This window comes from Diplotaxodon limnothrissa, linkage group LG1, assembly GCF_057381915.1.
Source record: "Diplotaxodon limnothrissa isolate DT_005_m linkage group LG1, D_limnothrissa_male_GT1.1, whole genome shotgun sequence".
Lineage (NCBI taxonomy): Eukaryota > Metazoa > Chordata > Actinopteri > Cichliformes > Cichlidae > Diplotaxodon > Diplotaxodon limnothrissa.
The window spans coordinates 11,293,676-11,306,435 of record NC_140596.1 but is presented as its reverse complement, the minus strand read 5'-3'; the positions used below and the strand labels follow the sequence as shown (position 1 = coordinate 11,306,435).

The following is a 12,760-nucleotide window of genomic DNA, read 5'->3' as shown; positions in this document are numbered from 1 at the left end:
TGCTTCACATCACCCCTTTAGAAAAACCGATTTGCTTTATTGTGACCTACACATTCTCAGCAATAGAATAAACGTCATAAGTTTGTTTCATAATCCTTTGGGGACAGTTAACTATATATGGCTCAATATCATTTGTCACAGAATCATCATTTTATAGGTGACATGGTTTCAACTCAGAGATTTAAAGAGACCAAATCTAACTGACGGTTCTTATGTGGGAAAAAATGTAATTTGTAAAGTCATCTTAGCTTTGGTTTAATTAAATTCTTGACAATTCAGGGAAATAGTTCTAACTTGCACATTCATGCATGCATGTGCAAATACATATTTGGTTTAGTATGGTGCAGTCAGTATACATAATCTGTCTATTGTGAACTCCTAAACTACCCCACATAGAGAGAAAAAAGGCTTTGCTTTAGGCTTCTTTGTTTGTTTTAGTTGATTTTATTTTTAAAGGGATTTAAATTATTTGTCAATAAGTCACATTATATATATAAGTAATAAACCATGGATCGATATAATATTGACAATAAACCATGACTGTGTGAAATGATGTATTTCACACAGTTGCTGGTTTGTATGTAGATTTTCCTGTTGTTCTTTGAAATAATGTGAAATACATGCTTTGCACTCATCAATGGAATAATTAAACTGTGAAGGAACCTGCTATACTAATTTCCTCCATTATTGTGGTCGTATTCCTGGAACATTTATGTTGCATGGTTGTGCAAAACTTCATCCACTGTCCTGAAAAAGCCATTTAAACTATTTGTCCATCACCGTAAGCCCACTTTCATCTGATTGGCTTCCCATCATCTTCTTCAGAATTCTGCAGCATGATTACTAACAGGGACTAGATAGAAAGAGCATATTTCTTGTAAATTAGCTGCGCTTCATTGCTTCCCTGTTAAATCCAGAATCCAATTTAAAATTATTCTTTTCACATAAAAGATCTTGAATAATGAGGCCCGATCTGATGTTAAAGATCTCACAGTACCCCAGTAGAGCGCTTCGCTCTCGGACTACAGGCTTACTTGTGGTTTAAAGGGTATTAAAAAGTAGAATGGGAGGCAGAGCCTTCAGTTTTCAGCCCCCTCTTCTCTGTAACCAGTTCCCAGTTTGTATTTTTTTTCTCTTTGGAAATGCTTGTAGTTAGGGCTGGATCAGGTGACCCTGAGTCTTTTCAGTGGTGTTCATGCACCACTTTGCATTTAAGCAATAGTTGTTATTATCAGTTATTAAACTCTCTCTCCTCATCCCCAACGGGTCTTTTTCCTTCTCAGTGCCAACAAACGCTTGCTCACAGGATGCTGTCTGATTCTGTATTATTACACTTTCATCATACTGTAAAGGTGATATTACAATTACCATGTTGACAGAATACATTTTACAAACAAAAAGGTGGCTACATGCCGGTGTTCAATATTCAATACAGTATGCAGATATTCATCAGACTTACACAGACACAGACAGAGCAGAGTGTCATTATTCGTCTCTCCTGTCCTCATCTGGTCAGCTTCCTCTCGTCACTTTTCATTGGGATAAAAATAAGACTGTGACCGGATATTCTCTTCATTGGAGTTGTCTCCTGTTGACGAACCACTGACTTGGATGAGATTAGTCATCCTGTTAAATCAGATTCAAGGCAGCGCACTAATGATAAAGCTCCACGGGCTTCCTCTCACGATGCCTGATGCCTACAGCAAAACCGTTTCAATAGGGCAACCCAGCAAATGTTGCTTTCAGTGTGGATCAAGATACAATTGTTTGTCAAAGAGGGTTTTTTTAATTGATCATTTATTTATTTATTTAGTCATCCGAGTGGAAAGCAAAAAATAATTTAAAGTAATAGAGTGTGGGAAGTGAAGTTTATCAGTTGCATCAAATGCAAGATAAATTGTTGGTATATGGTAGAGCTTTGCTAAATGTGTAGGTTTGTGTGAAATGTGTGTGTGTGTGTGTGTGTGTCTATTTAGAGAGAGAGAGAAAGAGGGACCGACTTTTTAAAAAAGGTCAAAAAGTGTCAGAAATTGAGTTTCTTTTACTATTTACTGCTTGGATTATTAAGATTTACAGCCCTGTGGTGGCTTTGTGCTGCAGTTTCCAAGAAACAAAGCAATACGTCAGGCATTGTGATGGAAGTCAGTTGTGTGGCTTTCCCATGGGTCTGGTGATGGAACGAAGCACCTTTCATTTCCACTCAGTAGATCTATACAAAAATATTTAAATAAGTGAAATCAACTAATCAGCTCCCTGCTCACTGACCCATTACCTTAGCCAAGGACTGGTCTTTCAGAGATAAGAAAAGCAGGAAGAATAGATTTAATGGGCTATTATTGAGTGCACAATGAGGCTTGCCAGCAACAGTGACAGGTCCTCAACACTCTGAATGAGTCTTTTGCGATATGAATACCCACAGTGGGTTTGCTTAAAAAACTATTACAGTGAAATGTGTAATTCAGCGCAAACCCAAAGGCGCACCTTGGTACAGAGCATAGTCAGGGTGTTTTTTTGTGATCTGAGCCCTCCAGGCCTGTTTAGACAGATGATGGAAGGGTGTTCCCTGTGGTCCACTACCAGGCCTACTTTGCATTCTCCTCATGCTCTTTGTCCACCATGACAGTATGCATGAGCATGACATTTTGGTCGAGGCATTTACAGTGAGAAATCTAACCCCTGCCCACAGCCTGTTCCCCCGAATCTGCCATCATGCTGGATGATTAAAAATAATACAGGAGTGCAGGGGTTGATCTAGTTCATAAACTGTGCTACTGTTAACATCCAGTAGGCTACTTGGACACAATTAGAACAATTTGCAGGGACAAGACAGATTGCACTAAAACAGTGTGTTTTCACCAAATATCTGCTATCTATAGAGCATTTTTTTTATGTGTAGCTAAAACTGTGTGCCTTTCAATTGGTCTATGGCAGGGCTGCCCAATCCCAGTCCTCGAGAGCTACTATCCTGCAGCTTTTAGATGCATCCCTACTCCAACACAGCTGAATCAAATGGTTTGATTACCTCTTCAGCATGCCATCGTGTTTGGCAAAGGCCTGATAACAAGCCATTCATTTGATTCGGGTGTGTGGGAACAAGGATGCATCTAAAAGCTGCAGGACGGTAGCTCTCGAGGACCGGGATTGGGCACCCCTGGTCTATGGCATACAAGGCATGTTTTTCTGATGCCATGTCTGCAACATGGCTTCCGAAAAACAATATGAGTGAAGGATTGTGTTTTTTCTCGTGTGTCAAGATACAATCATGCCAAACATTCATCATCATTAGCAGTATGAGCAGCGAACAACAGATGCTTCAGTATAGTGCTACAATGACTGTGTCTGGACAGCTACCATCAGCACCATGGGACAAATGCATCTATTCTCTCACCTGGATCACACTCCTCTCACTCCATCTGTTTGAGATGACTCTGCAGCTGCCTTCATTTTCTCCCTGCCTGTCTGGGCCTGATGCTGTTTGTGACTGTAGTGCCATATTTGATCCTTGTGTTTATTACTTGTTATATTTGTACGTATACAAGCATATGTGCTCAGTAAATAAGTGCCATTTTCTGTAGCGATAAAATGTGCTGATAGTTTGTACTTGACAGTGGTGGTCTTCAGCAGGATTATGGATTTCAGCAATCAAAAAAAATAATTGGTTATAATTGACTAACGGTGTTAGTATTGTTTCTATTGTGAGTATTTAACTTGTTCATTTTGTGCCTTGAAACACTGGCTTTGGTTAAAGTGGCTTTTCCCAGACAATTACAGCCTCCATTTCAGAGTACTTACAACCTTTTATACCAAGATCTAGATGAATAGTCAATTATATCTGGCTGCAGGGTGGACATTAATTCCTGATAAAGGATACCTTCTAAGTAGTTCCAGTGAAACGATCTTTTTATCATTCTAAATCAATTTACTTACATAGCCTGTATCGAAAGTAGTTAACCAAAGAAACCACGGAGTACTGAAAGCCTCTGTTTACAATTTATTGCAACACATTAAGCTAACTACTAATTAAATACGAAAAATGAGTGGCTTCGTCATTTCTATTAACCTTTTTGGGGAATATGACAAATTTGATGAATGGGATGGATGCAGCTGAAGAAAAAGAAATTGAATAAATGACACTGTACACTGAGAGATTCTAAAAACTAATGTTCTTAAAGTTTGAAACTACACCACTAATGCTTTGAATGCTCCCCGCAGGGGCCTTAAGCTGTTGTTCAATCCACCAAAGCAGCAGGAGTATAAACAACGAAAGCTTAAACAGTCTGGCGGCCATTGTTAACTGTCATTTAACTGAATTCATGACTACCAGCCTCGACTATTCTCATAACTCTGATTGGACCTTGAACTCAGTGTTTCATGATATGCCACTTAATCTAGTAAGAAAATACTGTTCCACATTCAACTCTGTTTGACAGCTTTGCATGCAGGGGAACTGGTAGCTCACCATAGCATTTTTTTTATGCTCCAGAGGATGTCAGCCTGATGCGTAATCCACCGACTACTAATCGTGAGGACCCAAATGACTCACACACTGAAAAATGAAGGCTTCTTACAATGGCAAGGCCCAAGGACCCTCAATGTCTAGTTGCAAGTTTTAGGAATTATAATTCAAAATGTTCATTAGACCTTAGAGCACTTTACCTCAACCCAGGGAGTACTATGCAGTCCTAGGCTATGCTGGACTTGTAGCTATATTTCAGTTGCTGTGTGTATTTGTTTTGTTGGATGAAAAATGATTCAGTTTTTTATTTTTGTTGATACTATTTAGACTTTTTGGAATTCAGTAATAGTAGTTATGTTTGGAGGAAGGGAAATTGTGAGGATGACCCAAAGATCACCATCCTCATAGTCGGTATGGAAGTGGAAAGATTATTCTTAGGTGATGCTTTTCTGGTACAGGACAACTTCATCACATTGAGAGGCCAGTGGACCGAACCGTGTACTGTAAAATCTTGGATGACAAACTTCTTCTCTTAACTAGCTACAAGAAACATCTTACAGCTGTCCTTTGCAACAAGGGTTTATCCACCAAGTCATATTTTGCTTGAGTATCACATACTTTTTTCACCCAATGACATGTTGTGGATTTTTGGTTGATATCCTGTGTCTCCAAAATGAAACTACCACTAAAATTAGAGAGTGTTTATATCTTTATAAGTGAGCAAACTTACTAAATCAGCAGGGGCTCAAATAATTGTTTCACCCACTGTACCTGCCATATTGATGAGTGCCTGTAGCACCAGCTGTTGGGCCATGCAGTACTATCTTTCTAATTTGCAAATCTTATCTCACTGTCAGGAAACCTACATTTTTATTTATTTATTTATTTATTTGGGGGGGGGGGGGGGGGGGGGGGGGTGTTGTCAGTTCATTTTCCTGTATTTTTGAAGGTGTTCAGGTTGACCTTCTATAGGTTATGTATTGCATTAGCTAAAAAAAATACAAAAAAATATGAATTTAGAGTATTCTAATGAGGATTGTGAAAACTGAAAAAAGAATGGGATGAAACTGTTGGGTTGTATTTTTTTTGCCCTAATCAATCAAAGCACTCTTGCTTATGCCAGAGTGCCAGGCTCACTCTGTGTTCCTATCAATTAAAAGGAAGTGGTCAGCAATTCATCATCCTCCATGTAACATGCCATGTTGTGTAATGCTCTGTATGCAGAGTGTGTGCGTGCAGATTTGTGTTTGCTTTAAATCCTGAAAATGTACATGATTTATTTTGTACAATTACGCAAAACACAGAGTAGACTTGCTTAACTATGTGCTGTTTTAATCTAGAAAAACCATTAGAAGTAAAGAGAGGATATATACACAGACCTCCCTCTCGCGCCTGAGAATAATGATTTTTTAACCACCTTCTAACAGAACCAATCTTGGGAATAATTTTTGTCATAACTGGAAAGTCTATTCCGTGCTTGGCAGGGGTATATTTGAATTGATTACAGCTGTGGAGGGAGATAGGGGAATCACCTTCCTCCACTGACAGTACAGTTTGGGTTACAAACCGGAGATTTGCATTGCATTATCCGTCACAGTTTCCATAGGCTTTATTCTGTTAAAGTGCCAGGGGTCTTTTGAGGACATATCTACAGTAGGAAAGTAGCAGGAGTTATTGTTGAACAGTAATAAGTCATTCAGGCTGTGGCACAAGATACTGAAGGGAATCTGTCATGCTTTAGAAACATGCTGACATTGCTGAGTTTGATAGTATTCAGTATATTGACAGGTTCAAGGACAGCCTGTATAATAATAAGAGATTTGTCCCAAGAGGAAGTGGTATTGTGCACCAATTTAGATGCTTGCAGTAACAGCTGCTTATCAAGGTTATAATGATGCATTTACATGTAGTTTTTAAAGGGAACACCATAAAAATGTGGCATTATTGGTCATCAGAATTGGGGACTTAGAAGAGGTAGAAATGTGTTGAGGCTTGGATAACCTGAGGGCAACACAAACTATACATAGAGAACTGGCTGTACTGTATATTTTCAATGTAAAATTATGAAAATGATTACATTGTAAATGTTATGTCTCTATAGTATTTCAGTTCAACTTCAGTACAGTTCAAATATGGTGGAAAATCTTTCATATGACAATCTAGTTTCCCTTCATTCTAAATATCTGCTACTATAGTGTATCTTTTTTTCCAAAATGTGTCATTTGACCAAAATGTGCTTTTCTTTCACAATTACTCTGAAGGTAAAGAAGCCTGATCATATCAGACATGACAATTCTAGTCTAAGTCTAAGCAGTTCATATGCTTGTAAGCTTCATATCTCTGTCAGTCCTTCATGTCCTAGGAATAGCATGCTCCGTGTTTGAATTTGCATATGACTTTGCGAGTTTTTATAGATTTAAAAGCATCCTGTGTTTTATGAATCATCCTTTTCCTGTCTGGAATACCATTTCACAAATGAAAAATATATCAGACTCAATGCAGAAGATGGAAAGGGCTCCTCATGATTTATTCATTCACACAGAGTGAATTTAACACTTTTAATGTTACGGAAAGCCATTACAGCTCCAGCAGGAAATTTGACATCACACAACACAGCATATTAACTAACGTAACTTATTTATGGCTGTCAGCAACCTTTAACACCGAAAGAGCCATTTGGACCCGGTTTCCATGCAAAGGAAAACACTGGGAGCCGCAAATACTTTTTGACATCTAAAATGAAGATAACACTGTATATATTGTTTTTTACCTTTATGCTTTTTGTGAACAACTAAGGTGTGTTGCTTATGAAATCCATGAAGTGCTACAGAGAAAGTTACATTTTATTTATGTAATTAACACATTTTGAACTCTTAAAGAAATATAACAAAAGGAAAGACACCCAGCTGAACTAAAATGATCCATGTAGCAAACAAAAACAGTTGTGAGCCGCCACCCTTATATCACCTTTGGGCTTTTGGAGCCTTGACCTGACTTTTAAAAAATAATTGGAAAAAAAGCACTATGCTGCTAAAAAAGGGAAAAATAGATATTTGCAAAATTCTGTCTAAATATGTATTTTACCAGGTTAAGGTGAGTGGCGGGGCGTGGTCTGCAGCGCTGCTGCAGGGGAGGCGAACGCACCTGAGCGGCACCCGCAATCACGCCTCGCCGCCTTGCCGCCTGTGCTATCTGTGCTGTTGTGTTGGTGTGTGTCGGGCTGTGAGCTGAAAAGCTACAGCCGGCTGTGTGCGTACAACAACCGTGTGTGAAACGTGGTCAATAAAGAGAATCTGAAAAGCATGTTCATGCAAACATCGTCGGGTCTGCCGTGATGTTTACAATGGGACTTCTGCTCCTGAACCTCTGCGCATATCCCATATGAGCACAGCGTCTGCAAATCGGGGCTGTATGAAGTCACTTTCATCTTTACGCAGGACTATAAGCTGTCATCTGTGAGGCGTGAGCGGTGTTTGTTTGTGACACAGTGGAGAATAGCCGCTGACATAATGTGGATCCGAAGATCCATAATTGGCCTACCTGGGGTTGAAAGTCTCGATAAATGCACGTTTCGGCGGGTATACCGGCTTCCACGAGTGTGACGCTTATTTTGAGCGATGAAAAAATAATAAAATATAATTTTATTTTTATATTTCAATATCACAATAATCTTCCAATTTAGAAGTGCAAGTTTAAAAAGAAAGAAGAACTAACATAAATAAAACACACTTCAGCTAAATACTTCTAATTTATTTTCCCAAACCACGAGGACCGCACTATAAGGACTAAAGAGCCGCATGCGGCTCCGGAGCTAGGTAAATGATTTGGCTTTATTCATGTATAAGTGCATGAGCTTAAGAAATCCAAAGCAGAACAAAAACAAAGATGAGACAGGGTTTGAGAGGAGAGGAGTTTCACTGTGTATCTGCATGTGGACAGACAGAGTGCGTGAGTGAGGATGTCTCCATCCACTTTGAGAGGTACAATTTTCTGGGCATACCTCTGGCTTCATGCTATCTTGTTGACAGAACTAAATTGATGTGATTTGATGGTGCAGCAGCACCCACACTGACAAACATAACACCACTCCCTGCCAGTTTCTTCCTTAACAAAGCAGAGATAAAATACCCAGATACACTTACATTTCGTATGCCTTCGAATGAAAACAGAAAAATAAACAAACAAAGTGCTTTAGGATCGAATGACTCAGATTAAACTTTCGCTGACATGACATGTCTTAGCTTCATTTCACATTTTTACCTATTGCTAAACAAGAAAGTAAAAATGAAATATCCCCTCTTAAACACAACCCCTTTAAAGGCACCAAGTGTATTTTAATAAGGAGCCAAGTGGTTAGCAATGCACATAGTCTTCAGTGGGATTAAGAGGCTTTGAATGGTTGAGGCCATTAAAATCTACACCAGCCCAGAAGTCCTGGAGCGCCTTATGAGTATCATTAGGATTAACAAACCCAGCCTGTGAAAGCTCTCACCCCAGGAGCATAGCCACCTCTACCCTTGCACCATTATTGTGTTTGGCTGAGTGCCTGATAAGAGTGATTCAGCAGCACACGATAAAGCTCTGGTCCCAGTTTATCTGTTTAAGCTTTCATTTCACTGGCCATCCCCAGTGAAATGTGACAACAGCAAGATCTGCATCCACCAACTCATCTGTGTAAAATAAAAAGCTATGGTTTCTATAGGCTGAGTACAATGGCCTTTAAATCTAATACTGCAAACACATTGCATGGCATGAGCGAAGAATAGAGCCAGAAATCTTTGAAATGCTTGTGGAGGAAGAAAATCTTCTTTGTGCATGTGTGTGTGCTTTGCGTTCTAAAGAGATTTCAGGGATTTGACCATCAGCATGTTGAGTCATCATTCACTAACTCATTTCCTGCTTCCTTCCTCTTCAACTCCTCAGATCTTCCACATGACCTATGACCTAGCCAGCGCCATGGTACGAATAGTCAATCTAATCGGCATGATGCTGCTGCTCTGTCACTGGGATGGCTGCCTGCAGTTCCTGGTGCCCATGCTCCAGGACTTCCCTGCTGACTGCTGGGTGTCCAAAAATAAGATGGTGGTAAGTGCTTCTCCTGCACACAGTCCTCCTGCCTGTTCAAATCAGATTATGCTCTGTCTTATCTTGTCTGTCAGCCTCAGTAATTACTGTTCTAAAACTCTTCAGCTTCCTGGGTAAGACTGCCTTCCATATCTGTCATTTTAAACCCTAAGTCAAATATGTTTATCTGCTACATTTGTCCACATTTATTCAATTTACTGATCATTTTTATTTATTTGGAGCTCTTGACATTTGTCATTATTGTGAAAGGAGGATGTGCATGGAACATTGACTTTCTGAGGGAGACAGCTATCCCTTATCCAATATTGGCTGGATATTGACAGTTTCCAGTAGCACACATGCTGAGCTTTAATTTTGTTGTTTTGCTGAAACAGCTGCCAGAATAGTGGGTCACCGGAGATCTCTTTTTTATTAGCTCAAGGGAGGGGGCTGCATCACCGTGGATATTCTGTTCACCCAAAACTGATGGTCTCATGTCAACTTGTGACGTTATAAAGTCATTCAGATATTGTCAGATTTTGGGGGTGAGAAGTGGTCTGATTTCAGTGAATATTCATTACCACACTGGAGCTTGACCAATATCTCAATCAGCTGATATAATTGCTTGGTATTAGCCTACGGCAACATCAATACTGACTCCAAAAATTCACAATTAGTGCGCTCAAGTCTTCTACAGCACCTTACTAAGGAATCTGATTTCACAATTAGCAATACCACCTACCCCATATAGGTACACTAGTGAATTCTAGTAGATTATGTACTCACTAAATTCTCAGACTGTGAGACTGCAGTGAAATTTAGACACAAAGGTTTTTACTGCAGCACTTACGACTCACTTGCTGAACAAAGCAAGTGAGTAATACTGCGTGACATACCATTTGATTATTTAGCAATTAGCATTAGCTCTGTTCCCCTGGCTCATTGAAGTGTTTTGTGGTTTTTAGTACTGACAGATATACTGTATGTTCAGTCAGTGAGCTAATCCTGGGTGTCTTTTTAAACCAATTGTCTGTCTTTTCAGCATTTACAATTTTTTTAGTATTACAATTATAATAAATTGCAGCATCTACCTATCGTTGGCTTACACTCTTACCAAACAGCCCCAGTAATGAATCAATAGTGAGAGTTTAAACTGATTTCAAGTTTCAGCAGGCTAAAGTTTAATGTGTAAGGAAATATATGTTTTCTAGACAGAATAAGTTAAATTGGTTTGACATATATATTATTTTCAGCAGAATTTGATAAATATTTACTACTTATTTATTTACTTCAATAGTTACTAATAAAGTAAACAAAAAAGGAAATATTGAATAATCATACATTTAAGGACTAACAAAAAAAATCATACACAAAATCTCAGTTTGAAATATATATATAAAGCTGCTTCAGTTCAACTGTAAGTTCAGCTCTCTATGCCGGAACAAATGTCACATAGTTGCATTGCTCAAGGTATGATCTATTTGGTTAAGCATGCCTCGCTGCCTCCCTGACATGCTCACTTGTTTCACTGAATCTGCCTCACTTATATTTAAGCATAAGAAACAGCAGATGTTGAAAACTACTGTCCCTTGAGATGTTTCACGCTTAAGATAATTTTAGCTCGTTTTCTACATGTGTCTCATTGCAGAGATGCACACTCAAAACAGTGGCTCCATTTCGTGGACAGTGTGAAAAAAAACCTTTAATCAAGCTCCCAATCTAATCAAACTCCGTGTTTAATTATCTTTTCGAGAAAAGATTGAGATTTCTGTTGCATTGTTCTCTTCCAGTTCTATAGTTTTTTTAGCCCCTCTTTGCTACAATTATAAATACATTTCACCCCCACTTTGATATTTGATACATTAAGCAAATGTGCAAGCGGATTATTTTAAGTTACATAAGGCTGAGCTGTCAGGATACATAATGTAAACTGTGGCTCGTGATTAAGGTTCAAAAAGAATGCATGCATTAAGATACAATTTAATGTCTTGCTTTGCGGCACAGAAAACTAGGATATGATTGCTGTGCTAATCTCTTTGTTTTGTTCTGAAAAACATATTTGAACTGTGTATACATAGAAAAATCCGATATAACATCACAGGCTACATAAAAACGCAACAAAGCAAAGCAGATTTAAAAGTCATGTAAAACAAACCAATCAAATTTTCCTGCTATGTGTGAGTATTTTTAGATAAATGTTATTTATTATACTTAATACCAAAGCTTACTTTTACCCAAATCTAATTTAGATGTAAGTCAAATGATTTTCAAATGTAGTAGTACCATTATCTCTCCATCTCAGTGACTCTAGCATATGACCTGCCAAATTCCTTGTCGCTAGTTGATTTGATGCAGTTCTGACTAGATTATTTTTGGGCATTTACTCTTTGTCATGTTGTTACAGCTCAGAGTTCTGTATCCATAACTTCAACTGGCTGCTTCCTAAGAAGCAGCCAGTTGCTCTGGGAGCATCAAGAGCATTACACTGGATGCTCCCAAATGCATCCAGTGTAAAGAGGCCCGGAGATGTGAAGGAAAAAGATTCATAATGTACTTACTTTAAATCCCTGTGTGAGGGATGTAGCCTCTTATTAACATCAAAATGGAGTTTGTTTTGTTTCACACAGTAAACACTGTCTAATTAATTGCATTACGTACAACGGTTTTCAATGTGACAGAATAACAAATATATTTTTTTCTGAATTAATTTAAGCCTCAGGGCAGGCATTTCTCTGTTGGAAAGCACCTCGTGTTTTTGCTCACATTACCTGGTAGAAGAAGAGGTTGTTAGTATTGATAACTGTGATTCAGTCGTGGTTGGTTTGACTCTCATTCGAATGATTACAGATTTTTTTTTTCCTTTTTTTGTTTTTTACAGTAGCTGTCCTATTATCTTGCTAGGTTATCACTCCTTACCTTTCCCCGAGGGCACTAATAAAATTGCTATCAGTCCCGGCTTTTCCACTGTGGAAATGAGTTTGAAAGCAATTTGGACATGTCACCCCCAGGAGAGAGTTGATATTGATTTGCCATGAACCACCACCGGGAACTAAAGGAAAAGGGGCAATTTATCTACAAATTAGAAAACTCACAGAGAAATCACATTTTTCTAAATAGCTGACCTACTTTATGTCATGCAAGCCTCCAGTGTCTCACGCTCTTTCTGCTGATTCCCAGGGCTCTGTTTTAGGCAGCTACCCAAATGTCTGCTTGCTCCAAATGTTTGCATACTGAAAAGTA

At 38.7% G+C, this 12,760-nt stretch overlaps 1 protein-coding gene across 2 annotated transcripts in view; it reads left to right on the top strand.

Moving 5' to 3' along the window:
* Positions 1-12,760, top strand: part of hcn4 (hyperpolarization activated cyclic nucleotide-gated potassium channel 4) — a 69,867-nt gene that overhangs the window by 20,361 nt on the left and 36,746 nt on the right. For both annotated transcript variants that reach the window (XM_085352617.1, XM_085352609.1), the window contains exon 3: positions 9,380-9,541. In XM_085352617.1, the coding sequence (XP_085208743.1) occupies positions 9,380-9,541 (162 nt within the window). The remainder of the gene's footprint in view (positions 1-9,379; positions 9,542-12,760) is intronic.